At 38.4% G+C, this 12,911-nt stretch overlaps 1 protein-coding gene across 2 annotated transcripts in view; it reads right to left on the reverse strand.

Annotated features, from left to right (window-relative positions):
* Window positions 1-523: 523 nt before the first annotated feature.
* LOC149246749 (uncharacterized) overlaps window positions 524-12,911 on the reverse strand; it is a 58,614-nt gene continuing 46,226 nt past the window's right edge. Inside the window, exons 2-4 of one of the 2 annotated variants that reach the window (XM_089458012.1) lie at window positions 1,139-1,371; window positions 836-975; window positions 524-718 (exon numbers count right to left, since the gene is read on the reverse strand). In XM_089458012.1, coding sequence (XP_089314138.1) covers window positions 634-718; window positions 836-975; window positions 1,139-1,371 — 458 coding nt within the window. In that variant the 3' untranslated portion in view covers window positions 524-633. Of the gene's footprint in view, window positions 719-835; window positions 976-1,138; window positions 1,412-12,911 lie in introns of both variants that reach the window. The other variant, XM_089458013.1, reaches the window with a different exon arrangement.

The following is a 12,911-nucleotide window of genomic DNA, read 5'->3' on the forward strand; positions in this document are numbered from 1 at the left end:
AATGAAGGAAATACTAAACATGGAACCTCTTTCTCCCCATCTTTGAGTGCCAAGATGTTCGATTCATAAATTTATCATGTGCCAGGATTGGTAACTATTACCACTTGAAAATGCACAAACCCGATATGGGTAGAACCCTTCCCTTTCTTCAAGGCAGGTGGAGGTGAGCTAATGGTCATGTGCGTCAGGATTGATGGCTACCTTTTTAAAATGAGTAGACACCTGTATGGGTAGGACATTCCCTTTCCTCAAAACAGACGGAAATGAGCTAATGGATTTTTATTGTTTTGTAGGAACTTTCGAGTAGACAATTTGGAGTATGCTCTGGGCCTCGAGGACCATGTCATCTTACATGCCATAGCTAGTATGGACTTCCCAAGCCACATCATTGATTCTTCCTAGCAAAGAACAGAGTTGCTGGAAAATCTGAGTCTTGGTCTTATACATACATTGCGATAAAGATAATCTAGTAATGAAGCTTTTCAGGGGTTTAATGATGACAATGCACAGCAAGGAAGCCACATTCAAGATGAAAGAGATAAATAAATATGACACGAGTTACAAGATATAAGCCCAATACGATTCATTTTATGGTAAATGCAGATTACAATATCACGGAACTAACAGCTTAAGTTATTTAATTGTCCCACGACCATCACAAACTAAACAGCCTCTGGAACCTGAACATTTTGGACAGTAATTCCATTTATTTGCAAGCCTGTGGAGCAGACAGTTATATTAGTTCCTCGCATCAGTACTGGAACAATCACTTTTAAATTAGTTCCTCGCATTAAGCAAATTAGCAGTACTGGAACAATCACTGATTACATCTTACCCAGCTGTGTATCGAGTTGCTGCAGTCTTTGCATTTTGTCTAGCCTTTGCAGCAGCTTCTTTTGATAGCTTCTTGAGGACGAAACCCTCACCATTGCAATCACCACATATACCAGATCCATTACAAGCTTCACAAGTTTTCTACACACATGTGCATGGAAAACAGCATAGAAATGTAAAAGCCTTTAACAAGAAGAATTAGAAATATATTTTATGTTTTCTTTATGCATGTACCAAGGAACATGAATTAGCATGATTGAGCATAGAAACTTAAATGAACAGAATCCAAATATATATAACTTACTTGCTTTGGTTCTATAACTGTACTTTTGTTCATCCTGGCAAGAGCAGTTGCTGCTGCACCAACTACCACAACCGTTATTGCTGCTACAGCCGCATCTGGTACAGCATTGTGTGTTATGTATTTCCATCTCCCTTGCTTTGATTCTGGAAAAGACACATTAACATGATATGGCCACCTCTCCAGTGTTCTCCTTTCCCCACCCTTTTTTATTGATGTAACAGAATGGTGAACCCCTGATGGTTGAAGTACTACATCATATATCAGGCTCCCCATCTGGGTAGAAAGCATAAATCAACTCTTTCAGACATGCTCTCATAGCTACATTTTCTCTTTCACATATGGACAAGACCGAGTGAATGAGAAGCCTAACCAGTGACATTCACCTATTAACATATTTATTCTTACTGCTAATAAAATAACTAATTTATACATCTTGTGATCCATCAAAAACTTCATGGAATTTCAAGGAGGGCTTTTCTCTCTATATTCAGGTGCAACACCAATATAAGATACTATAAACTCAAATTAAGTTTTAGAGACAAATTAAGTTTTAGAGACAAGGATCAGTAAACAAGCATTTAAAGAATAATAATAGATGTTTGGTATAGAAAATCGTAAGCATGAAAGCCCCAAGTCATCGGTCAAAAGGACCACCTGAACTTTAAAGCACAGAAATGATCTGGAAAGTCTAGAATATAATTAGAATTCTATAATATTCAGAATTCCCAAAAATAGCTAAGCATAGACAGAAAACAGCTGAAGTTCTTCACTCCTAAATTTTTTATGCCATAATGTTTATGATGCATTCTAGAAAGTAAGTCTTTAATGCACCTCAGCAATGAAAAAGAAATTAGGAGAGACATTTCATGCTGATATGTAGTCTCTACCCTATTTCTTACATTCTGGAATGCTTTTCCAACACTTCAAAGTTCAAACAGTATGAAACATTAAAGCTTTTTTCATTTTCAATATCATATTTATGAAACGTGCCTCTGATCAGGATTCATATTTAAGCAGGGTTAAGACTTCTCAACAAAAACCAAAGCATTTGGTTATTAAGAATGGTAGTTCAGTTACCATAGATAAGATAATTTAGTAAATGTCCATTAAATGACCAAGAAATAGGTCAATGGGACTAGAAATATAGAATAGAACTATAACATTATTCTTTGGGTCATACAGATCAAAGCTCATTCGATTATAGCAAGACACTTAATAACAATAGGTGGATAAAGCAAAGCATCCTAAGAGCTCAATATCTAAGAAAAACTCAAAATCTCCTAGATATAGTATGTAATCTGGAAGACTTCGAGGACAAATGGACTTGACAACCAATCCAAAGAACAACTATAAGTGCGGGAAATTTCTTCCCTATTTCTTCCAAAAGAAGACATGAAACTAACAAAGTAATATGTGTACTAAAAGTTCTATGAAGTCAAATTATCTAGGATATTTGTGATCATAACTTTCTGGCATGATAGAGTAACAATGTTCATTGCTCTTGGAAATAGTCTTAAATCCAAGTTTTAACATAGTAACCCAATTTTGGCATCAATGTTATCGGATCCAAACCAGTGATCAAACCAGAAAACCCTCTAGACTAGGAACTAGTCAGAACCAGATTGGAACCAGTAAAAAAACTGATCAACCAAAAACACATAAAATATTCAAATTAAAAAATATATATGTGTGTGTGTGTGTGTGTGTGTGAATCCAAACCATTTACACACAAATACGCAAAAGTTCTCATTTATATAGCAAGACTACACATGACCAAAATAAATACATCAAACTCGAATGCAGGTGAAATTCAAGAACATTAATGGCGAGCCAACAGAATGACGGCGCTCGGCCCAGCCAGATGGTGGCCAGCGCACCATCCCAAGTTCAGTTATGGCCTCCGCAGACTCACTTAAGGCGAGAGCAGGTCCGCCTGCAGGAAGCCTTTAATGGCCGCTCAGGCCAAGATACGAAAGCTATGCGATTTCACATGGCACCCATCAATCCCTCTATATGCCCTCCCTCCTTCAGCATTTGCCCACTCCAAGCCAAAAACCCCTACAGTAGAACTGTTACAGGAAGACGATGTTGGCTTCTTTGCTGTATTGACTTTGGAAATGGGTATCATTACTCCCATTCCAGGCACTGCCCTTTGAACCCTATCTAGGAGCCCTCTGTGCATTCTTTGCTTTCCTTCCAAGCCCCCAATTCTCCTGAACTTCTCTCTCGCCACATTGTTATGGTTCGTCACCGCATGAGGAGCCGCAGAGGAGGTAACCAAGGTGGTAGCGCTCGCTCTCAGACAGCGCAAAGCTCTGATCCGCCACCACCACCTGCCTCTCCGCCTCCTCCTCAAGCCAATTCTCCTCACACTAGCAGTGGCAGAGGTTGTGAGCAGGCATCTATGGCTGAGCACAGAGATTTCCGGCTTCACACTGCGACCTTCCCTCGGCATCCTAATCCGGCCTCCCACTCGACTCACTTCAGGTTCCAGAGCAACCTGAACCGGCCCATCATCACTGCTAATGTCACCATCGTTTTCTCAGAAGAAGAAGATCAGCACAGTGCTCCTGTGCGAAACTCTGCAGAGCAACCTCAGGACATTCGCAGAATGGATGTTAGTCATGGCTCTGAGCAGCTCCCGACGGAAGAAGGCAGGGAAGCTAGGCGTGGCGGTCAGCATGCGGAAGGTGATAATGTAGGTGACACTCGGCAACCAGGTGGCAGCTCTCATGGGGCCACAATTTCGATGGCAATTGCTGGCAGCTCGAGCGGCACCCTTCAGGCGAGGGAACCTCCAGGGGGCAGGGCAGAAAGCGACGTGGCGAAGGAAGGTGAGATCTGGTATGGGAACGCGTGCCCCATTATCGAGGAGGCTCCTGACCAGGACGTCCCAATGTGATGCCTCGTGGACACCCGCGCGCCAGCTCAGGGTTCTGATGCTGACTGGTCCAGTCTTTTGTTGTTGTGTCTTTCGTTTACATGGTAGGCAATTCTGTCTTGTTTTCAACTGCTTCAGATGGTAATGTCTCAAGTCTTCACTCTGGTTTTGTCGATGTTTTCCCGGTCTTCTGCATGGTTTTTTGTAATGTTAAACTGGTTTCCCCAAATTTGGGGCAATTATGATACTCAGAAGGAACTCTACTGTTCTCGGCTGAGGCTGCAGCCTCATTGTAATTTTATTTTTGTTTCCCTTTAATAGAATTAGCTTTACAGAGAAAAAAAAAATACATCAAGAAATATGCTCTAAATGGCCTCTACAGTTCAAAAATAAGCATGATACTACAATACTACAGCTACAAGTGCTAATGGCCATCATCAAAATCATCATCGTCCCCATCCTCGTGCGCAGAACGAGTAGCCTCTAAGTCTGCAATATGATTCTGGCTTGATTCCCCTGGCCCTAAAGGTGGTACTTGTGATACCTCTCAATGTGGAGCCTGTTGATCACTCTATGTCAACTACCCTATAGCAGTACACTTTTTCGCAAAGGGATTCCATTATGTTCGAGCATTTAGATTATCCAGGACTCATCATCATCAGTCATCAGTCTATCAGAGTTATAAACCCATTCTACAGTTTGCAATGTAAATGATCTTAGTAAGACCATATGTGTATGTAACAACCTAGGTAAACCTATTATTTTGGTGACAATTTTCATCCTATGAGGTTTTTTGTCTCACTGATTCATCTGTGTTTCTAAACACAGATGATCGACAAAGTTTTTCCCTCCAGCCTCACCCCAAAGCTAGGGTGGATTTTGTCGTCAAGATCTTAGGTGAGTCATAGTGTTCTAGTCAAGTCTTTTGTAAAAGTGATTTGGGAATAATTTAAGCTAATTGGCTAAATTATTTTATTACAAATCACTTGGTCTACTAGATCACATTGAGTCGCAGAATTGGGTATTATATTGAAGGTCTATAACGAATGGGTGTTCCCCCTTTGAGGGTTGAAATGTAATCATCTGATGTAAATAATATTTTAAAATATCAGAGGGTTGGAAATATTATTAAATCCCTCGTGTCAATTAATTAAATTTTCTAGCAAAAATAAAGTAAAATCCTAAGCCAGAAATTTAATAATTAGAATCAAAATTAAGTCTTAGAGAAATTAAATTCTCCAGAGGAAAAATTCGTGGGTCTTAAAGAAATTGATCTTTGGAGGTCCGCCACTAAGGAATATTGAAGATTTCAAAAAAAATTGGACCCTTGGGCCTTGGAGGTTAAGCCAAAGTCAATTTTTTGAGCTAATTAAAAATGGATTAAAAGATAAATTAAAAATTCCTTAAAAATAAAGATTTTCGACGGTGGAGATTAAAATATAATCAAATATTTACCAACGGTCAAGGTTACTTTGACGGGGATTAGGCCAACTAGCCGTTTGGAGAATTTATCTATAAATTAGGGGTCATTTTGCTTCTCGAGCTACAAAAAATCTTTGAGAAAGCTCTGAGTCAAATTTTGCTATTGTAGCACTTTTTGGAATTAATTGAAAAGACTTTGGGGTTTTATCTATCACGGTGTTCCTCTTCTGCTTACTGGTATATTTTCTCTGAATCATCTGCTTAAATGCTCTGTTGATCTAATTTATAAAGTTTTTTAGTTTCGTTTGCCAGTACTTGAATTATCGATTTTGCACAGATCTTGCTTTAGGTTTTGGGTTTAGAGAAAGCATTCTAGCTTGACAGATCTAGCAAGTGTCTCTAGATCTGGAGGGTTTTAATGTGGATCTAGCCCCTTTTGAAACTAAAAGATTTAATCTTAAGTGTGCAGATAATTAATTGAGATTCAGATCTTGGGCATGAGGGGAAGTCCTCAATTGGTCATAAAATCTGATTACATTGTTAGAAGCTCTCTTTCACTCATAAGCATTAGATAGTAGGTTTCTCTCGGCAAACCTACTAATTCTTCTTTGTTATCCTAGGGACTGATTTATTGTAGCATAAAGAAATTTCATTGTGCCTTGCTCTATAGCCATTGCTCACTATTATCTTATTTGTTGATCATCCTTAAATAAGATCACTTAGGGAATTAGTTTAAATTGCTTTCTGACGTTATAAAGCGATTATTTAAGATCTGAATGCTTGTGTGGCTTTACGTGCTTTCACTGGTTCATAGGAGTAATAATATTGGATAAGGAGTATCTTACTAAGCAACTTGTTTACATCGTTTGTTTTTTAATAGTCTTTATCATTCTAAGTAATATAAGGATTTTGATGTAATTCTCATTGCTCTTGTTGAATGGTCATTAGCACTCCCTAATTTGACTATTGGCCACATTGTCTAAATAATCGTCAGTCAAGTAATTGATTGTCATTGGATTATTTGAAGCATTGGGTATATTGTTAGCTAATTATATTTTGTTGCTATCCTAAGCTTTCATCTTATTGGGGATATTTGTCAATTTGGCACATTTTCTTTTGGTTAAGATTGTATCTTATTGCTAAGTACTTATCTATGTAACTCAAGATAAACCATAAACTAAGTACTTCAAATATCAACAATCTCACTTTAAGAATCATTTACTCATCTTATTTTGCATTGCATCCTAAATTTAGTCTTGCATCTAAAAGTTTACCTCCAAGCATAAGCTTGGTTGATAGATTTCTAGGACAACCTTTCTCATCTAGTTTGAGGGGCCCAGGCAACTCTTCGGTAGTTAACACGGTGACCTTGCAATCTTCAGAGCCACAATTTCTACAGCACCGGAGGCATCGGGTGATAAGAGCCTAACAGAAGGTATCATTAATCAAGCAATTGCTTGCTTCTTGTTGGCCTCCTTCCCACAACTTACCTTGGAGCCCAGCTTCAAAATAGTTAAGGGAAAGTCAAACTTAGATTAGGCATTTAATTAAAATTAACCAAGATCTTTGCATTTCACATAAGTCTTAGGAATTGCATTTCATATAAGATAGTTACGCATTAAAGCAGTAGTTGTCCATCTGGTACTTGGTCTTAAATTTGTAAAGCAAGAGTGTTGACTCCACAAGGCACTGGTTTCAAATATATAAATCCAATCAAATCCTTAATATCTTGCTAAATCTAAACAAGTCCTAGGCCACTCAGTTGTGTCTCCCGGACTAGTTGGTTCCCAACTTGTCCTTCGTCATTTCATTTCCATATGGTCTACCCTCCATAGCCTATTGTTGGGACACAGTTAGAACAAAGAGGTTGGGGATTAAGGTGACAGCCCCCGACTTGAGTCGTTGTCGTAGTGTCTATACATTTTGAGAGACAACATTTTTTGCCGCTGTTGTCGAGGATCAGTTTATTGGATCTTGGCTTTGTGACATTCATCTTAATCATATTCATCTCTCATATTTCATTTTATGACATTCTTCACCAGGATAAGTTCCTTGTCCTTGGTTTCCTTTACTAACTTCCTTCCTTGCATCTTGGGTCTTTGAAGTTAGATTTATATTTGAGTGGTGACTCCACTTCCTTCATCTTCTAGAGGGGCATGTACTAGAAGGAACCCAAGTAGCTTGGTTAATCCTACTCCAGATCTTGAAAAGGTTCTCAAAGTTTGATTACACAAGCTCTCTTCCCGTACACTTCTTGTTAATCTCGGGCAGGAAGCTCTCTCTGATATCCATTCGCTTTTTCTTGATCCTGTTCAACAAGACTTCATGGATGACTTGTATCTTCCTTGTAATTTCGCTAACATTCAAGGTTATCCGCATGACCTTCCTGATAAAGGTTTGGATAAATTGCCTTCTTTCCAAGGCAATAATGCGATAATTGTTAAAGCTCATCTTAATAATTTTAGGCATTTCATTAATAAATGGGGTGGTGCTAACGCCAGTCGTGAGGATGTAAAGATGAAACTTTTTGTGCTCTCCTTGGAAGAAGATGCTTTGGAATGGTTCACTGAGAAACCTGATCACTCTTTTGATTCATTACAGTTGATTGTTAATGCCTTTAAGGACAAGTTTGGAGATAAGAGAGAGGAAAGGCATCTGGTTAAAGCTATTAGCGTCATAAAGAAGAATGAAAATGAGACTGTGGAGGAATTCAATAAAAGGTTTAATGGTATTGTGAAAGAGATACCTCAAGATTATAAACCTCCTGACAAGTCTCTTTTGGATTTCTATATTGATGCCTTTAATGTTGATACTTCTTACGAGTTGAGACGTGCTAAAACCAATGATTATAAGGTTGCCCAGGCTCTGGTTGAGGAGCTTGAAAAGGATAAGAAAGCATCTAGGAAATTTGAAATTCCAAGTTTTGATAGGGGATCAACGAAATTGAAAGAATCTAAGGGAAAAGAGATTAAATAAACTAATGATGACCCGATGCAAAAATTACTACAGAAGCTTGAAAGCATGGAGCTTAATCAAGCAAAGATAATATCTAACCATGCTAAGGAAAAGAATGCTATGCAGGCTAAGTTGGTCCAAATGGAAAGATCTCAAGCACAAAATTTCCAACCTAGAAATAATAATGCTTGGCAGAAGAAGGGCCAATCTAGTGAGCAGAGACTGCCTAATCCACTTGAGTCTGCTAACCTTGTGGATGAAGCTCTGCCTTATTGCAGGGCCTGTGATGCTCTTCATGAAGAAGCTACTTGCCCCACTGTCAAGAGAATCATGGATAGTGGGACATGGATAGTGGGATGTTTGGGGCAAGTAATCAAATAAATGTTGTTGGCAAGGAGTATCATTTATCTATGAAAGACTGGATGGACGTTAAGGAAAATAATCATGAGGTCAATTCTTTTACATCTTCCTTTATTATTAATAACTTTGATCACGAAAAGGATTTGATGGCTAAATTATTTGGTGAAAAGCCTTCTCCAGAGCAAGTCTTGGAGATTGCAAAAAGATAAAGGGTTAACTTATCAAAGAAGGAATAAGGATCAAAGTGATAATCAAATTACCCCGCGAAGTTTTAACCCTGGTTCAAGCTCTGGATTGGATGTTGATTTGGGAAGTTGGTTAAATAATGCAAAAATATGGGTTCCTATCACCGAGATATTGAAAATTCCTTCCCAAAAGGCTAAGTTATTAAATGTCATTGAAGCTCCTCATGTTAATGTTTCTCAAGAGAAGGCTCCTGAAACTGTCTATCAGGACACCCCCATATATTTGCAAAGTATGGATTCTGATAACAAAGAGCATCAGCCATTTTTTATTACTTTGTTGGTTAAAGGTTATAGATTGTATAACTGCATGTTGGATTCTGGTGCCTCGACCTGTGTTATGACCAAGAGGGTCATGGAGCATCTCATTTTGAGAATTTCTAGGCCTTACTACAATATATGTGCCATGGATTCTAATGGATTCTAAGAAGATTGAAGTTCATGGATTAATCAAGGATTTACAGGTTCATTTATCAGTTTACCCTTGTTGAGAAATCTTGGGCATAGCAATTAAGTGATTTCTCTTCTATTAGTAACTGCTTGTGAATGCTTTTTACTTCTTTAGATTAGGATATTCTTTTACTTACGTTATTAGTGTTCTTCATCAAACAATTACCAATGCATAAACCATAAAGAAACAAGACACAGAATATAGGTTATCAACCAAGGCCAAAACCTCTCACTCTTAAGAGGAAAACCCGAACAAATTCTTCTTCTTATAGAGATTCCAATTGACGAATACCAAGACCAAGACCCTTGACCTATTTTCCCCTCCAAGACCAAGACACAAACAATCCTTCTACTCCTTTCTTCTTCTCGGTTACTCTTCAACTTCGACTTCCTTCTGCTTCAAACCTGCACCTTATTTCGGCCTCCTTTGAAACCCTAGTTTGCAGCACTCGTGAGAGAGATATATGGTGATCCACTCCCTTAACCTTCTTGCTTGGACTCTATAGCTATCTTCTCCAACTTGGCTTGCTGATTTGACTTTACAAGCAATCTTGCAGTCCTTGATTCTTCTCCGTTTCTTTCTGCAACATATGTTGCCTCCTTTCTTCGCACCTGTGATAAGAAACAGTTCTAAAACAGTCCCAAATCACTCCAAAAAAATTCATTGGTCCTTTTCCTTAATTCATTGGTTGCAAGAGCATCTTCGTTAACCTATTTCACACTTCTGTTTCAGACTTATACTTCACCGAAAATCAGTCTAAAATTTTGTGTCAAAGGTGAAAACCGAGTTGCCTATAAATAGTGGTTTGCCTCTATAAATTAGCCGACATGAGAGAGATGAGCCGACCTGTCTCTTTAAGTAGGTTATTTACTCCATTTTGTAACCGACTTGAACGAGTTGTTTTGTGCTTGGTCTTGGAGGGCTTACATATTGATTTAATGACTCATACAAAATGTAACATACCCAAGAAGGGTCCTTCATTCATGATATTGACTCAATTTGACTTTATGACCAATCCTAAGGACTCACAATGGGAGTCGTACTAAAACTAAATTTCCTTGCTCATGAAACCCATGAGACAAGCATTACAATAGTAATTTTATTTTTCTTCTTTGCATTAATTACATAAAATCACAATAACACGTCATTATGAGGACCGAACCTAGTTACATTTTTCAACACTCCCTCTTAACTAGGGGTATTCATAATGGTACTTGGTCATTCTCAATCTAAAGAATTCTCATAAAAAGAGTCGGATTGGTAACCCATCTGTATAGCATCATATCAACCAGCATTGTCACATAGCAAGGCCTTGACTAATAGTTGTACCTATCCACAAGATCAGAGCACAATGTTGGCGAGACCGGTGATGTATAGACACCCTCATCATTGTCTCTCTCGGAGCATACCCCACAACGGTTCTCAGGGTGTGTTCCACCAGGACTATTCTTATCTTGGATTCGCAGTCCTCAAAGAATATCGGTCCTCAACGACTGCTCTTATCTTGGATGCCCTAATACATCCTCAAAGAGCATCAAATGCCAAATGTTTACCCAATCCTCCATTTTGTCTTCCCAAGTGAAGACAAGAATGATGTGTTTATCCCTCCCTCTTAATTAGGGAGGAGATATCTATTCCAATAAAGGAATGTACTCATTCCTACGGAAGGAATGTACCTAAGCTCCTCTTGGCTTAGGAATTTCCAAGTTTCTTCCAAGTAAGAAACGTGTTTCCAGGCTCCCTCTTAATTAGTGACCTACAGCAGCTCCTCAAGTAGAGATGATAAGACAACCAACTGCTTGAAGAACTCCTCTTCATGATGTCATGAATTTCTTTTCGTTATCTAGGAGTCTTCATGTTTGGGACTTCTACATAGGGCACTGACCATCCATCACTTTCATCCATGAGTCAACCATGTCATCATCGGAAAGTGATCCATCAGTCCATATATGGCCTTCCTTCATGCCATGTTGCTTTCTTCATGCCATGTTTACTTAAGGATCTTTCATCCTACTACATGTGCATTGGTGGTGGAAGACATCCATAGATCTTCCCTTGACAGCCCTACATAAACCCATCTAGATATTTGTAAAAATAAAGGAATGAACATTAAAATCAACATTACCTTTGTGATGGTCTTTCATCATGACATCTTCTAGTTTGCATCAACATCCTGCATACATATCGACACATCTCCCAAAGATATATATATATATATATATATATATATATATATATATTGTCAAGGTCCTCTTTCTTTTTCAAACTTCATCAGAGTCATATCTTCCATGGAGATATCCTAGTCAAATCTTCTTGGTCTTTCGGATGTTGATTTTTACCATGATTGCACATTCCACGATCTCTTCCTTCCTTTCTTCACACATTTCATTCCTAGGAGCTTCCAATCAGAGTTCCTCAATTGTAGTCAACCACCTCATACTTCATATGAGGACATATTATGTTGATTTCATCTAGTGAATGTGTGATCCATGCATTCCTACATTCCTTTGAGGGAGGAGATCCTTTCTTTTGATCATGCTCTTAAGGTAGAGCATTGGTCCATGTTACCTGCGACCATACGACAAGACTTTTCAATATAGATTGTAAGCATAGATACCTCATTTTCCTTTGGGTCATCCAGACTTCCTGCAACAGCTTCCTAGATTGAAATATCTTCAATCCCTTGATCTGCTTCACTTTTATGTTATCATACCATCATCCCATGAATTCCACAAGTTTGAAATTTTTGATGAAAACTTGCTTCCCTCATGAGCGGTGAATCTTTCAATGAAGATTCCATCAAAGAATCTTGAGGATCTAAAGTATCCCCATAAGCAGATGTTTCCATTTGACAGATATATGATGAACCTTGTACTAGATGACCTTGCCACTTGTGTTTTCAATGATATTCCCAAGAGCTATATCCTTGACTTCCATACATTCTAACTGTCTTTCATGCTTCTCTATGATGATGCCCTGAGCTCTTGCTTTCAATGTTTTGATGATGCCTTGATGCATCCCATTATTTTACTTAGTGAATCATGATAGCCATATCTTACAGTAGAAGACTTAGGAACTTGAAAAGAACTTATGTGAGGAAGACTATCTCAATAGTGGAGATCTCTTACTTCCTCTTTCTTGGACTTCTTCTTTTTAGCTTCCTCCACTTCTTTGGTGATATGGGTTTCTTCTCTATCTCTCTTGTTATTTCCCTTCTTTAACTTGGGACAATCTTTCCTGTAATGCCCATATTCTTTACATCCATAGCATTGAATCTTAGCTATGTTCTTCTTTCCTTTCCGAGGACCAAATTTTCCAAATTTCCCTTTCCTTCCAGCAAATGTTTGAATCTTCTCATTTGATTCTTCAACACTTTTTGCCCTCAACCTGTCTTCTTCTATCTTGCATAGAGACCACAAGTTGTTGAATGGGATAGCTTTCTTGTCCTCATAGGTATTTGAT

Source organism: Pinus tabuliformis, chromosome 7, assembly GCF_031772625.1.
Source record: "Pinus tabuliformis cultivar Carrire ecotype Pingquan chromosome 7, CPIR1, whole genome shotgun sequence".
Taxonomy (NCBI): Eukaryota; Viridiplantae; Streptophyta; class Pinopsida; order Pinales; family Pinaceae; genus Pinus; species Pinus tabuliformis.